Source organism: Cervus elaphus, chromosome 15 (assembly GCF_910594005.1).
Source record: "Cervus elaphus chromosome 15, mCerEla1.1, whole genome shotgun sequence".
Lineage (NCBI taxonomy): Eukaryota > Metazoa > Chordata > Mammalia > Artiodactyla > Cervidae > Cervus > Cervus elaphus.
This window is the reverse complement of record NC_057829.1, coordinates 61987558-62003820: the sequence shown is the minus strand read 5'-3', so window position 1 is coordinate 62003820 and position 16263 is coordinate 61987558. Positions and strand designations below refer to the sequence as shown.

The window sequence follows — 16263 nt, the reverse complement described above, 5'->3', positions numbered from 1 at the left end:
TTTTCCTAATTTTATATGACTTTTGTACTTCTCTTTTATGTTGGTGCTGCATTAATTCAAGATGAAATCTTTGTGAAAGGATGAAGACTGAAGGGCTGTGCTAGGAGAATTTGCCCATATACTGGGATTCAAGAAATCACATGCAAATGGATGTTTCTTTGTAATTATTAATACAAAGCAGCCAGTTTTGTAATAATATATACTGAATGCTGAAGAAGTCTTTTTCATTTATAAAATTTGAGGCCGGCTGTAGGAGTGAGATTGACTATAGGGAGCACGAGGGGAACTCTATCTGGTGATGGAAATATTCTGTGTCTTGGTTTGGGTGTTGGTTACTCTAGGTATACTCTTGTTAAAACTAATCAAATTATACATTTCACTGTATATAAAGTTTACCTCAATATTTTTTAATGAAAAAATTAGAGGTGACTGAATGGGGCCTAGTAGTCAAGTCTTTGTCCTATAGCATTTGAGGTATTTCCAAAGAGAGACTCTAGCCGAGCATCCACAGTGGGCTGTGATGGTATTGCTGAAAAAGAGTGCTTCAGTTCAGTGATATTCTTTGCTAGTAACAGTTATCAGTCCCCTGTGGCTTCCTGTATGCTAACACCCTTGTGGCTGCTACTGAAATTTGTTTTTAGATGGGTTTTTCAGCAGTTTCCTGGGTTCTGTCCAGGAGATTCCAGAAAAGTACCCTTTTCCACCCTCCCAAGTGGTACAGTAATTTGTAACCTGGGAATGGGTCTGTCTCTTAAGTATTGCCATTACAGGATGGGGTGTAGAACCTAACTCTCAGTGCCTTAGTTTGTCCTGTTAGTCTAGCTGCTGATCTTCCCCCACCCCACTGCTTGCAGATTTTTTTCCCTTGGCTCTTTTTCAGGAGCAGGGGCAGCAGCTGGGCCTTCCACATCCTGGCACGAGTAAGGCTAAGAGTGCCTGATGTCTAAATTGGTGCCAGTCACGAGCTGTGAATCCCAACTAGAGCACTCTCTTCCTCAGTCAGATTGGGCTTCTTACTCTAGTACCAGATTACGCCTCTGCCCAGCTCAGCTCACAGCTATTGTTCAGAGACCACAGACTTAAGGGGAACTGGAGTTTAGTTTTCTCAAGCCTGTTCTTCACTTAGCCAAAGTCTGGTCTTGGCGAGAGCTGACTAATTAGGTCTTGTGTTTAAAGGTACGTAGGTTGAGGACCCAGAACAGACTGTGGAAGTAATTGCCTGATTGCCACACCTTATTGAGCTAAAACTCCTCTACATTAATCAAACGCTTAGAAGATTGCTAACCTTTCACTCTTAGTTGCTCCTTTGAAAATTTCTCCTATGATAATTCTGTTAGATCTAAGTGAATTACCATTGTGCTGTTAAACTTGCTTTTTCAAAAATATACTCACGTAATATATTCACATGGTACAACATTCAAAAGGTGCAAAAAGACCCACAGTGAGAAGTCTTCCTTTCATCCCAGGCAGATGAATTAACTATATTACTCAGTTCAGTTCAGTCGCTCAGTCATGTCTGACTCTGTGACCCCATGGACTGCAGCACGCCAGGCTTCGCTGCCCATCACCAACTCCTGGAGTTTACTCAGACTCATGTCCATTGAGTCTGTGATGCCATCCAACCATCTCATCTTCTGTCGTCCCCTTCTCCTCCCACCTTCAATCTTTCCTAGCATTAGGATCTTTTCAAATAAGTCAGTTTTTTGCATTAGGTGGCCATATTAGAGTTTCAGTTTCAACATTGGCCCTTCCAATGAACACCCAGGACTGATCTCCTTTAGGATGGACTGGTTGGATTTCCTTGCAGCCCAAGGGACTCTCAAGAGTTCTTCAACACCACAGTTCAAAAGCATCAGTTTTTCGGTGCTCAACTTTCTTTACAGTCCAGCTCTCACATCCATACATGACTACTGGAAAAACCATAGCTTTGATTAGACGGACCTTTGTTGGCAAAGTAATGTCTCTGCTTTTTAATTTGCTGTCTAGGTTGGTCATAATTTTTATTCCAAGGAGCAAGTGTCTTTTTTTTTTTTTTTTTTTTGCCCACCCCCTCAAGTGTCTTTTAATTTCATGGCTGCAGTCACCATCTGCAGTGATTTTGGAGCCCAAAAAAATAAAGTTTGTCACTGTTTCCACTGTTTCCCCATCTATTTGCCATGAAGTGATAGGACCAGATGCCATAATCCTAGTTTTATGAATGTTGAGCTTTAAGCCAAGGTTTTCACTGTCCTCTTTCACTTTCATAAAGAGGCTCTTTAGTTCTTCTTCTCTTTCTGCCATAAGAGTGGTGTCATCTGCATATCTGAGGTTATTGGTATTTCTCCCGGCAGTCTTGATTCCAGCTTACTCCTTGGAAGGAAAGTTATGACCAACCTAGACAGCATATTACAAAGCAGAGACATTACTTTGTCAACAAAGGTCCATATAGTCAAGGCTATGTAGTAGTCATGTGTGGATATGAAAGTTGGACTATAAAGAAAGCTGAGAACCGAAGAATTGGATGCTTCTGAACTGTGGTGTTGGAGAAGGCTCTTGAGAGTCCTTTGGACTGCAAGGAGATCCAACCAGTCCATCCTAAAGGAGATCAGTCCTGGGTGTTCATTGGAAGGACTGATGCTGAAGCTGAAACTCCCAATATTTTGGCTACCTCATGCGAAGAGCTGACTCCTCTGAAAAGACCCTGATGCTGGGAAGGATTGAGGGCAAGAGGAGAAGGGGACGACAGGAGATGAGATGGTTGGATGGCATCACCGACTCAATGGACATGGGTTTGGGTGGACTCTGGGAGATGGTGATGGACAGGGAGGCCTGGCGTGCTGCGGTTCATGGGGTCACAAAGAGTCGGACACGACTTAGCGACTGAACTGAACTGAAAGGGGGCATGAAGGGCAAGCTGATGTGTTCGAAAAACAATATTTTGTCTGGAAACTATTTCAGGCTGAAGGCAAAACTGTCCATAAATACTGTGCTCTGTTTATGAATTTGTTTCTCACAGAGGTTGACAATTCCAAAAGTAATTTATAGCTACACTAGGGTTGAAAAGAATAAAAAATGGTAGATAATGGGAACCAAGTTTCTCACTGTCCAAGAAACAAATTATAAATAAGCAAGGGGGAAGGCTAGAATGGACCCTGGGGTACTATATTAGAGTGGAGACTCTAATATAATCTTCTATTTAGTTTGATATATATGGATAGGTACAGAAATAATGATAATATGTGTATACACGTAAGTTAGAATACGTACATATATTTCCCAGCTCTCTCTGCCGAGGAGGGCCTAAAAGCAGTGATATCACAATAGCAATGAGTACAGCTACTTCCATATCTTGGTTTTTAATACCATTCTCCAGTAAAAGGAGCCAGGACTTCTTGGGGCAAAGGCTGATTCAAGGGTTGGGGCAGGGAAATTACAACATGAACCTTTAGTATTTTGTAGTGCCAAAAGGTAAGAAAGCACTTTAAGAAAATAAAAGGATAGGGTATGTCAAAGGGACGCTGGTGCCAACCAGTGTAAAAAAACTCCTGATGGCTAAAGATAGAAAATTGAGCAACAAAATAGCCTAGTATTGGATTATAACCCAAGGCATAAAATATGCATGAGCCTATGCTGATATAAATAACTAAATAAATGAAGGGAAGAGGTGAATCTTCCTTAGAATAACTCCAAATAACATAGATAAATACTCCTCCTTCTAAGAAATGGAGCTTAATCTCCCCTTTGTCCTAACACTAAGTGTGGACTCTGGACTTAGTGACTCCTTCCAAAGGAAAGAATCGGGAAAAGGAAAAATGATAACTGTTTGCGTGGCGCAGAGACCTGCTGGCACTACCTTAACCAAGTGGTCAGAGTTAAAATCACCAGTGATAAGTCGTGTTGATATATTGTACCTGTGAAAGGATGTGATGAGAAAGGCACTTTACCTCTATGCTATTATTCTTACCCCAAATCCATAACCCCAGGATAAACATGAGAAAAACATGAAAAAAAAAAATCATCAAACGACACTTTATGAAAATATTGATACTTTTTTAAAATACCAAAGTCATGAAAAACAAGGAAGATTGAGGGATTCATTATGGCTAGTTGCAATGTGATATCCTTAATTGGATCCTGAAACAGAAAAATTACATTGGTGGAAAAATTGGTAAAATCTGATAAAGTCTAGAGTTTAGTTAAAAGTAATATACAAATGCTCACCTCTCTTTAGTTCAGTTCAGTTCAGTCGCTCAGTCGTGTCCGACTCTTTGCAACCCCATAAATCGCAGCACGCCAGGCCTCCCTGTCCATCACCAACTCCCGGAGTTTACTCAAACTCATGTCCATTGAGTCGGTGATGCCGTCCAGCTATCTCATCCTCTGTCGTCCCCTTCTCCTGCCCCTAGTCCCTCCCAGCATCAGGGTCTTTTCCAATGAGTCAACTCTTCGCATGAGGGGGCCAAAGTATTGGAGTTTCAGCTTCAGCATCAGTCCTTCCAATGAACACCCAGGACTGATCTCCTTTAGGATGGACTGGTTGGATCTCCTTGCAGTCCAAGGGACTCGCAAGAGTCTTCTCCAACACCACAGTTCAAAATCATCTCTCTTAGTTTTGACAAATGTGCTGTGTAAGATGTGAACATTCAGGGAAACTGGGCAAGGAGTATATAGGAACTCTGTACTACCTTTACAACCTTTTTTCTTTAAACCTAAAATTATTCCAAAGTAAAACCTTTTTTTAAGTCTACCTCTCAACCCCATTGGATTGCAAGCAGATCAAATCAGTCAATCCTAAAGGAAATCAACCTTGAATATTCATTGGAAGGACTGATGCTGAAGCTGAAGCTCCAGTACTTCAGCCACCTGATGCAAAGAGTTTATTCACTGGAAAAGACCCTGATGCTGGGAAAGATTGAAGGCAAAAGGAAAAGGGGATGTCAGAGGATGAGATGGTTAGATAGCATCACTGACTCAATGGAAATGAATTTGAGCAAACTCTGGGAGATTGTGAAGGACAGGGAATCCTGGCGTGCTGTAGACTATGGGTTCATAAAGAGTTGTACAGGACTTAGTGACTGAACACACACACTCTCATTCCCCTAGCTGTCAGTCTCCTTCCCTGGAGGCAATCCTTTTTTCTTCTAGAGATAAAAATATAAATAAATACAAATAGAAATAATTCCCCCTCCCTTTAAAAACAATGCTATGCACATACTCTATATTAATACTATTTATGTACAAAGAATTCCAAAGTTCCAAAGAATAGCAAGGAGAGATAAGAAAGCCTTCCTCAGTCATCAATGCAAAGAAATAGAGGAAAACAACAGAATGGGAAAGACTAGAGATCTCTTCAGAAAATTAGAGATACCAAGGAAACATTTCATGCAAGGATGGGCTTGATAAAGGACAGAAATCGTATGGACCTAACAGAAGCAGAAGACATTAGGAAGAGGTGGCAAAAACACACAGAAACTGTACAAAAAAGATCTTCACGACCCAGATAATCACAATGGTGTGATCACTCACCTAGAGCCAGACATCCTGGAGTGTGAAGTCAAATGGACCCTAGAAAGCATCACTACGAACAAAGCTAGTGGAGGTGATGGAATTCCAGTTGAGTTATTTCAGATCCTGAAAGATGATGCTGTGAAACTGCTGCACTCAGTATGCCAGCAAATTTGGAGAACTCAGCAGTGGCCACAGGACTGGAAAAGGTCAGTTTTCATTCCAATCCCAAAGAATGCTCAAACTACTGCCCAATTGCACTCATCTCACACACTAGTAAAGTAATGCTCAAAATTCTCCAAGCCAGGCTTCAGCAATCCGTGAACCGTGAACTTCCAGATGTTCAAGCTGGTTTTAGAAAAGGCAGAGGAACCAGAGATCAAATTGCCAACATCCGCTGGATCATCGAAAAAGCAAGAGAGTTCCAGAAAAACATCTATTTCTGCTTTATTGACTATGCCAAAGCCTTCGACTGTGTGAATCACAATCAACTGTGGAAAATTCTGAAAGAGATGGGAATACCAGACCACCTGACCTGCCTCTTGAGAAACCTGTATGCAGGTCAGGAAGCAACAGTTTGAACTGGACATGGAACAACAGACTGGTTCCAAATAGGAAAAGGAGTAGTCAAGGCTGTATATTGTCAACCTGCTTATTTAACTTAAATGCAGAGTACATCATGAGAAACGCTGGGCTGGAGGAAGCACAAGCTGGAATCAAGATTGCTGGGAGAAATATCAATAACCTCAGATATGCAAATGACACCACCCTTATGGCAGAAAGTGAAGAAGAACTAAAGAACCTCTTGATGAAAGGGAAAGAGGAGAGTGAAAAAGTTGGCTTAAAACTCAACATTCAGAAAACTAAGATGATGGCATTCAGTCCCATCACTTCATAGCAAATAGATGGGGAAACAGTGGAAACAGTGGCTGACTTTATTTTTTTGGGTTCCAAAATCACTGCAGATGGTGATTGCAGCCATGAAATTAAAAGATGCTTACTCCTTGGAAGGAAAGTTATGACCAACCTAGACAGCATATTAAAAAGTAGAGACATTACTTTGCCAACAAAGATCCATCTAGTCAAGGCTATGGTTTTTCCAGTGGTCATGTGTGGATGTGAGAGTTGGACTGTGAAGAAAGCTGAGCACCAAAAAATTGATGTTTTTGAACTGTGGTGTTGGAGAAGACTCTTGCGAGTCCCTTGGACTGCAAGGAGATCCAACCAGTCCATCCTAAAGGAGATCAGTCCTGGATGTTCATTGGAAGGACTGATGTTGAAGCTGAAACTCCAATACTTTGGCCCCCTCATGCAAAGAGTTGACTCATTGGAAAAGTCCAGTGATGCTGGGAGGGGTTGGGGGCAGGAGGAGAAGGGGACAACAGAGGATGAGATGGCTGGATGGCATCACCGACTTTAATGGACATGAATTTGAGTGAGCTCCGGGAGTTGGTGACAGATAGGGAGACCTGAGGTGCTGCGATTCATGGGGTCACAAAGAATCGGACAGGACTGAGTGACTGAACTGAATTGATGTTCTGCTTTTAAATCTTGTTCCATTATTAGTGTAAACATACAGATTTCTCAGCCTTTTTTCAATTTCTTTCCCTAAGTTACCTATAGAGAATTCCATTGTATGGGTGTACTATAACTAATTTAATTGGTTTCTTATCATTGATGGCCATTTGTTATTTACAGTCATTTGCTATTATAAACTACTCTGAAGAGAAAATTTTTACATGCATTATTTTGCACTTTTAAAAGTACATAGGGTAAATTTTGAGAAGATTCCCTGGGTTAAAGCATATATATTGATACATTTGTAACTTAAAAGATACTCTCAAATTGCTCTTCCTAGGGACTTCACTGGTGGTCCAGTGGTTAAGACTCTGTGCTTCCAAAGCAGGGGGCGCAAGTTCAAACCTTGCTCAGGGCATTAAGATCCCTTATGCCAAGTGGATGGGCCAAGAAAAAAAAATGCCCTCTATAAAAAGGCTGTACCAACTTATATGGCACCTACAGTGTTTGAGTGCCTTATTTCTGCCTACCATCACCAAACATAAGAGTTATACAAAATGTTTGATCTTTGCTAGTCTGTTTGCCTTCCTGTTTTTAATATGGTTGAGCATCTTCCTGTCTTGCCCATTTTTAAGTTGGTTGTTGGTCTTTTTCTCATTGATTTGTAGAAGCTCTTTTTATATTGGTAAAATAGCCTTTTGTTATAAGAGTTGCATATATTTTTTCCTAGTTTGTCTTACAATTTTTTTCTTGCCTTGCTGAAAATCCAGGTTTTTTTTTTTTTTCAGGTGTTTTTTTTTTAATGTAGCTAATTTTAATTAATCTTTTCTATTATGGTTAAAGTAGAACTTTATATTATACTCAGAAATGTTCTCCTGTTTTTTTCTTTAATCCATTTGAAATTTACTTTGGTGAAAAATTCAGAGCCATTGGTTTTTTGTTTTTGTTCTTTTTCCCCAAATATCCAATCATTGCAACATCATTTATTGAGTAGTCTCCGTTCTTCTTTAATTGAAATAATGATTTTTAAAATCATATTCTCATGTATTTGTGTCTCTTTCTGGATTTTCTGTTCCATTTTTGTACCATTGATTTCCTTGACTATAAATTCATACTCAGGTGAGTTCAGTCACTCAGTTGTGTCCAACTCTTTGCAACCCCATGAACCACAGCACGCCAGGCCTCCCTGTCCATCACCAACTCCCGGAGTCTACCCAAACCCATGTCCATCGAGTTGGTGATGCCATCCAGCCATCTCATCCTCTGTCATCCCCTTCTTCTCCCGCCCTCAATCTTTCCCAGCATCAGGGTCTTTTCCACTCATACTACACTGTTATTTTTTGTTTGTACTTTTATTATGGAGAATATAAAGTATATTCAGAAGTATACAGTACTTTAATTATTGTAAAATTGATTTATAAAAATCTTTTACTGTCTGGAAGAACCGCCTTTCCTCCCTCATTACTCTTTTTTAGAATTTGCCTGTCTAATTATGTATTATTTTTTGCACATTAACTTTCTTACTTGTGCTTTAAAGTTTTCACCATTCAGATATTCACATTTTTTGTTAAGAAATACTGAGGTATTTCTCTCTCTCTTTTTTAAATTTCATTTGTTGCTGTTATTACTTTTTTCCTTTATATAATTTTATGGGCTAGTGTACATATATATGTGAAAGTTCTTAATTTCATATTAATTTTGTACCTTGCCACCCTAATCAATTATTTTGTCTCTAATATTTTTTCATGTATTTCCCTTGAATTTTTCTAGGTAAACAATCAGGTTACCTACAAATGATATATTTACTTTCTTTTCAGTTTTTATACTTGGAGCTGCATATTTGAAGTATTATAGAAATGCCTCTAGTGTAGGAGGGACTCTTGGCAAGCACAGTAGGCCCCAAGGTGTAAACCCTAGGATAGGCAGAAACATTGGTAATAGAGACATTAAACCCTAGGATGGAGTTTCTTGTTGTTATTGTTGTTTCATGTTTCTTTTTTTTTTTCTTTCCTCTAGATGTGAAATCTGGCAGCTATACAGTGTTGCAAGTGGTGGAAGCCCTTGGGTAAGAGATCTGCTCTAGAACAACCCTCATCAGCCCTGGCAGTACACTCTGAAAACAGTTCTTTTGTCCTCAATTTCTTCCACTGTAGCGCAGTACCCTCCTCCCCCTTCCATGTTAGTACCTCAGGCTAAACCTATATTTCTCTTGAAAAAAGTTTCATGCCAACTGATTGAGACCCCTGAAGAGGTGTTGGGAACACAGCCTGTGGGCCACAGTAGCTCTTGGATCAGCCCACAGGTTTAGGTGAAGGTGGGTGGTTGAAAGCCATCAAATGTTATGCTTCTGTAGCCCCACCCTCCCGCATGGCATCCTAGTCAGCCTGCATCTGACTCATACCCACTGTGAGCCCAGCCTGAGAGGCTGACCTGGCACCAGATTCCCCGCTGTAGGAAAAGGCTTGGGACAACAGCTGAATGACCACTGTTAAAACCAGATATTCCAAGCTCCAGAGGAGGCATGTGCTTGTAGTCTAATGCCTGCTCTCCTCATATTTTGTACTTGGAAGACCATTTAAATTGGAAAGTCTTAGTAGCAAAAGTTGTTAACTGTCAAGGCTAGCATGTCTTCTAAAACAGAGAAAAATAGAAAATTGGGGAGAAGATGGAAGAGTAGGTCACTATTATGCATTTCTCCCATATGTTGTTGTGGCCTTGGTCCATTTTTTAAAGTAACAGCTTTATTGAGATATATAATTTCCCTATCATAAATTCACCATTTTAAAGTGTGCATTAAAAAATAAATAAAAAATAAAGTGTGTATTCACAGATTTGTGCAACCGTTAGTTACCACAGTCAATTTTAGGACATTTTCATTACCCCAAAAAGAAACCCCACACCTATTAACAGTCAGTCCCCATTCCTTTCTCTTCTTGCACCTAGTAACCACTAATCTACTTTGCTTCTGTGGATTTACAGATGCTGAAAATTTCAGATAAATGGAATCATACAATAATATATAATCTTTATGATTGGCTTCTTTGATTTAGAATAATGTTTTCAAGATTCATTCCTGTTGTAGCATGTATCAGTACTTCTTTGCTTGCTGAATAATATTCTGTTATATGGATATACCACAGTTTGTTTACCCATTCATCACTTGAGGGATATCTGAGTTGTCACATTTTGACTATTCTGAATAATGCTTCTGTGAGCATCTGTGTGCCTTGGTCGATTTTTAAATGCACAGTTTTCTGCTTCTGAGTGGGGCCCTTTCTGTAAGTTCCTATCCCAGGGATCCTGTCAAGACTGATCTTTTTTGCTCCAGTTCCTCTAGCTATAGATAACTCTTGAGACTTCCCTGGTGGCTCAGTAGTAGATAATCCGCCTGCAATGCAGGAGATGAGGGTTTGATCCCTGGATTGGGAAGATCCCCTGGAGGAGGAAATGAGGAAATGGCAACAGTATTCTTGCCTGTAAAATTCCATGGACAGAGGAGCCTAGCGGGCTACAGTCCATGGAGTAGCAAAGAGTTGGACACGACTGGACGACTGAGCTCAGCATAGGTACTCTTATCCTTGAGGTTTCCTTAAGGTACCCTGGCCAGCTCTCCTTCAGAAGTCTTCTGCCTCCTTCATTTGCTTAGATTCCTTGTGGTATGTTTAAATGTAATCTCTGTGATTTGTTTTGAAGATAAATCGCCTTGTTGTTGCTTCAGCCTGGGTCCTCCCATATCAATAATCCTAAATCGTTAAAGCCTTTATTCTGACCATCTTACTTTGTAAACTTCCAGTTATAAAGACTGGTCCCTAAGACTATAAAGGTTGCTTTAATAGTGATACATTTATTCTTCTCCTGTTTTGGTAGAAGCTGCCAATCATCTCTTGAGCCCTGTGGGTAACTGCTAAGCTCTCTTTCAGAGGAATGTCACAGTTTTATCACTGTGGAGAAAGAGGAAGCCCCACACCCAGTCAGTGCCTGGAGACAGACACTTCTGTGGCTGTGGTGTCACATGTGCCCCTGATGACACCTCCAGGCCAACCTGGGGTTTGGCCTTTATTGTTGTTTGTAATGCTAAGCGCCTCCAGAGCACCTTCCCCGGCCGGCTTCCAGACCTAGGGGGTGAGTGTGACTAATTGCAAAATGTTTACTTCAGAAGTTTTAACTGGATAATATCAGGCTTTCTATCTTACTCTCCCCCAGGTCTTCTCTAGAGAATCCAGAACCCCGAACTCGGGCACGAGGAATCCAGCTTTTGTCACAGGTGCTCCTCCAGTGCCACTGCTTGCTCCTGGAGAAGGAAGGTACTGGTCGGTGTGCTGAGCCAAGGCGGTCCTTGTCTGTCAGGCCAGTTTTATAGGGCGGGAGTGAGGGAGGGACATAAGGTATCTGCGAACTCCTAACTCAGGGTCTTCACACTTCACTAGTGTATGTGGCAGAGAAGATAAGAATTGAGACACAAGACACATAGATTTCAAATGTAGCCTTTGACAGTTCTTTTTTTCCCCCCAGTATGTCTTCTCCTGTCTGTAAAATGGACAAAGTAGTGTTTCATAGGTGGAGCAGAAAAGTAATGAAATACCAAAATGCTTTGAAGTCCTGAGGAAAAAAACCCCACAACTTATTTATCTTACATAGCAGGGGTAGGCAAACTACAGCCTGTTTTTATAAACAAAATTTTATTAGCATATAGCCATGTCCATTTATTTACCTGCTATTTGTGCTGCATTTATGTTACAGTGGCCCAGCCGAGTAGTTGTGACATGCTGTGTCCTACACACCTAAAAGATTTGCCACATGGCCCTGCGACAAAACTTACCAACCCAAGTTCTATAGAAAGGCAGTTCTCAGGTTGAGAATGGGTTTGATTGTGACCTCTGTGTGAATGGATAACCCAAGATGTTCACCTGTTTTCTTGACAGATAAGGAAGGAACCCCCCAAATGGGAGGGCTTGGGACATATGTCTGGGTGAAGGAGACAATTTGTAGTGAAGCCCAAGCAGGAATAGCCCTTAGAAACTTCGGGAAGAAGCAATGCCTGTGGACCCTTCTCCAGCCTATGGAAACTAATGACTGAATTTCTGATCTGTTCAGTGGTCCACCTGATCCTGTTCTATGAGAACCGGCTGAAGGACCATCATCTTGTGATCCCGTCTGTCCTGCAGGGTTTGAGGGCACTTGTGAGTTCTCCTTTTCTGTATTACATACCATCTTTACAGGAACCTATTTCCAGTGAATTCTCTCCTTCCCCTTAGACGGTAAGACTTCAGGTACTTTAAAGCAGATGCCTAGATATGGGGCTAAACTAGTCTCAGCCAGCTCCACTTCGGTTTTTAGTCTGGAGAGTAAAAGTGTCCTTTGGGGACTGGAATTCAGAGTCAACCTGGAAGGAGCTGCAGAGACCTAATCAGCTTGAGAAAAGGGACCATGTTTCTCACCGTCAGCATCTCTTCCCCAGCCTGAATGTTGTAATTCCCACTGTAGTTAGATAGGCCTGTTTTAGGCTTGAAGGCTACCCTAAAATTTCCAGAATTCACCCTGTGCTCACACTTCTCTTCTCCCCCAGAGCCTATGTGTGGCCCTGCCCCCTGGGCTGGCAGTCTCTGTGCTTAAAGCCATCTTCCAGGAGGTCCACGTACAGGTGAGTGATAACAGTCACCTCGGTATTTTCTATCTTCCAGCCCTTGACATAACTAGAATAAGACGGCAAAAAAAAAAATTTGCCTTCTAAGAGTTCTGAACTCTTCCAGGCCTTTGACCATATTTGCATGCTGTCCCTTGCTCCTGTATAAGGAGAGGAAGGCATGCAATTACGTCTGACCTGTGTCCTCTTACACCTAAAGAAAGTGAGGCACATAGGAGACAGGTTTTGGTTATTGGTTCCACTGCTAGACTACTGGGCCATAGCCATACCTTTTCTCTGCGTTTCCTCTGAGGTTCATCTTATTCTGGTATGAAGAGAATTACCCAGTTAGAGACGGTGAAGCAAGAAATAGTTTTGTCAGCTGAGGTAGTCTTTGGGCACTTTACTTACTTCCTGTCTCTCCTACTAAGTCCCTGCCACAGGTGGACCGACACACAGTCTATAGTATCATCACCAACTTCATGCGAACCCGGGAAGAAGGTAAGAGGCAGGACTTCCGGGAAACCCAAAAAGTAAACACAACTTTTCTCCCCTCTTTACCAGGACTGATGTTAGCCCAGGGTGATATAAAAGAGCCAGTACTCTGAGAGGAAGATAAAGGGGAACTGGGAGTCACTCACTCCCCAGTAAAGAAAGGATGGAGTTTGAGCTGAGGTGTTAAATTCCTACCTCCATAACCATTATATATTGTTGCACATCTTCTCTTCACTGAGAACTCTCTTGGAATAGGAAAACAGAAATGGCCGGCTCTGGGAGGCATGAAGGGGGAGGCAGTGATAGAGGGAAAACACAGGCCAGAAGAAAGCCCCGCTTTCTATCTTGTGTGACAGTAGTGACCTTGTTCTCTCCTCCCCAGAGCTGAAGGGCCTAGGAGCTGATTTCACCTTTGGCTTCATCCAGGTGATGGATGGGGAAAAGGATCCCCGTAATCTTCTGGTGGCCTTCCGCATCGTCTATGACCTCATCTCCAGAGACTATAGCCTGGGTACGTCCTTGTAGTTTTGGATTAGCTGGTTGGGGCTTGTCAGATGAAAGGCTTATAAGTCCTTATTCTTTCTCTGTTGCCTTTAGGACCTTTTGTGGAGGAGTTGTTTGAAGTGACATCTTGTTATTTCCCTATTGATTTCACTCCTGTAAGTAGTACCTTTCATTCATTCATTCAAATATTGAGTGTCTATTGTGTGCCAGGCCCAGTTCTAGGCACTGAGGGTACAGCAGTGAACAAAAGAAACAATCCCTGCCTTGAAGAACTTAACAGGTCAGTGAACTGGGAAGTGAGAAAGCAAACTTCTTAACAAGGTACTTCCTGCTTAGAACTATAGGATCGTAGAACATGATTCATGTCCTTGAAAGCTGAAACATTTAAGTAACAGCAAGAGATTATGGACCAAAACAAGTGGTGTTACAGTTGTTCAAAGAAGACAGTTCAGTGTGAGCTAGAGTAGGCAGGAACTGACTCACAGATAAAATAGGATTTCAGTTGGTTTCTGAAGGATGTGTAGCATATGATCCTGGATTCTGAGGGCACATCTCAGGCAATAGAAACAAAGAGGACACAGTTGAGCATAGTATGTACAGGAGGTGTTTGCTCTGATGACCTCAGACCTTCCTCCCACTCTGCATCTTGATTTACCTTCTCTTTCCAGATACTCAGGGTCTCGTCACTATATGGATATTCATGGTATGTAGACTGAAAGCATTAGTAATTTGGAAGAAATGAAAGGAATTACACCACACACATCAAATTTACATCAGAGCTCAGTCGGTAAAGAATCCACCTGCAATGCAGAAGACCCCAGTTTGATTCCTGGGTTGGGAAGATCCACTGGAGAAGGGATAGACTACCCATTGCAGTATTCTTGGGCTTCTGTTGTGGCTCAGCTGGTAAAGAATTCACCTGCAATGCGGGAGACCTGGGTTCGATCCCCGGGTTGGGAAGATCCACTGGAGAAGGGAAAGGCTACCCACTCCAGTATTCTGGCCTAGAGAATTCCATGGACTGTATAGTACATGGGGTCGCCAAGAGTTGGACACGACTGAGTGACTTTCACTATTGACTTTCCCTGCCTTTAAGATAAAAAGCCATTTTTGCCATAGGGAATTTCTTACCAGCTTATTTTAGCTGACATCATCTTGCTGGGACCACCTCTCTCCTAATATTCTTTTCATTGCTTTTGTAATCAGTATCACTATTTCTGTTCAGAAGTATTTAAGCCTTTGAATTCTTGAAAGCTCTTGGTTAGGCTGCCAGATTTCTCTGTTTTCACTTTATTTTGTGTGTGTTTTGAAAAGATAATAAATTCACAGGATTCAAAATACAAAAGGTACAAATAGGTGAAAAATCTACATACCATAAAGTTTATTTCTCCATTGTCAACCAGTTTTATCAATTATGTCTGTATCTTACAGAGCTTTTTCATCCATGTATTAAAAAGTGCTCTTCCCTTTCCCCATAAAAATGGTAATTTATACATTTTTCCTATACTTTGCCATTTTCACTTAGCAGTATATCTTGGAGAGGGTTCCATAACAGTATATAAATTAGCTCTTTATTCTTTATGACTGTGATTTTCCTTTGCATGGAAATACCTAATTAATTTTACTTGTCCTCCATGGGACAAAGGTTTTTGCTAATCTTTTGCTGTTACAAGCAATGCTGCCACTTAACATACCCTGCCTGTACATGTATCATTTCATACATATGTGGGTATATGGGTGTAACAGTAGGATAAATTCCTAAAATTTAGGAATATGTGCTGGAATATATGCACTTAAAATTTTAGGGTGGGCAAGGATATTTATTTTTTGAAAGATAGTACAATGAACATGATGCAACATTTAGAAAATTAAGCCTCTTTACTGCCACCAACTATGTTCCTTTCAGAGATAATCATTGCTCCCAACTGCTTATATATTTTCTCAGAGATGTTCTAGGCAAAACAAGTTTATAGATAATAATTGGAAACTTTCTTTTATTTGAGCAGAGTTGTGTGTTTTTTTCTACAGTGTGGTCTATGGGAAGCAGAAAGCTCTTGTCAGTTAAAATAGGGGCACCTGGCTTTCAGTGTAACAATTTGTGTTAAAAATATTCTTTATGGTCTTATCAATCTGTATAGGCCACTTGCTGTCATCATCATAGATCACAGCAGTATAAGTTAGGGCCAGATAGCTGCTGTTTTAGACCTTGTGGGCCATATGTTCCCTATTGAAACTCTTCACCTCTACTGTTCTAGCACAGAAATGGTCCTCGCCGCTGGAATGTGGTACAGTGGCTGTATTGCAATAAATATATTTATGGACTTGGGAATTCAGATTTTATGTAATTTTCATGTGCCACAAAATATTATTTGATTTGTTTTTCAACCATTTAAAAATGTAAAAACCAGTCTTAGCCGTACAGTCTTAACTGGTTGCTTCCTACTCTTAATGCAGAGTCAATACTGAATCTTTCTTTCCCATCATCTAGGGATTCCTTTATCTTTTCTCTTGGATCATCTCCATTTTCTGTATTTACGTATTCCTAATTTTATGGTTTATTCCCTCATTTTGGTGGTGCTCGTCGCTTATGAGCTTCCCGTGGGTGTAAAAACAGTATAAAATGTTTTCATTTTTGTAAA

At 41.0% G+C, this 16263-nt stretch overlaps 1 protein-coding gene across 4 annotated transcripts in view; it reads left to right on the top strand.

Annotated features, from left to right (window-relative positions):
* The window catches only part of MMS19 (MMS19 homolog, cytosolic iron-sulfur assembly component), a 36044-nt gene that overhangs the window by 5511 nt on the left and 14270 nt on the right, over positions 1-16263 (top strand). For all 4 annotated transcript variants that reach the window (XM_043926161.1, XM_043926159.1, XM_043926160.1 and 1 more), the window contains exons 2-8: positions 9019-9067; positions 11206-11306; positions 12097-12182; positions 12569-12643; positions 13057-13126; positions 13503-13631; positions 13718-13779. In XM_043926161.1, coding sequence (XP_043782096.1) covers positions 9019-9067; positions 11206-11306; positions 12097-12182; positions 12569-12643; positions 13057-13126; positions 13503-13631; positions 13718-13779 — 572 coding nt within the window. The remainder of the gene's footprint in view (positions 1-9018; positions 9068-11205; positions 11307-12096; positions 12183-12568; positions 12644-13056; positions 13127-13502; positions 13632-13717; positions 13780-16263) is intronic.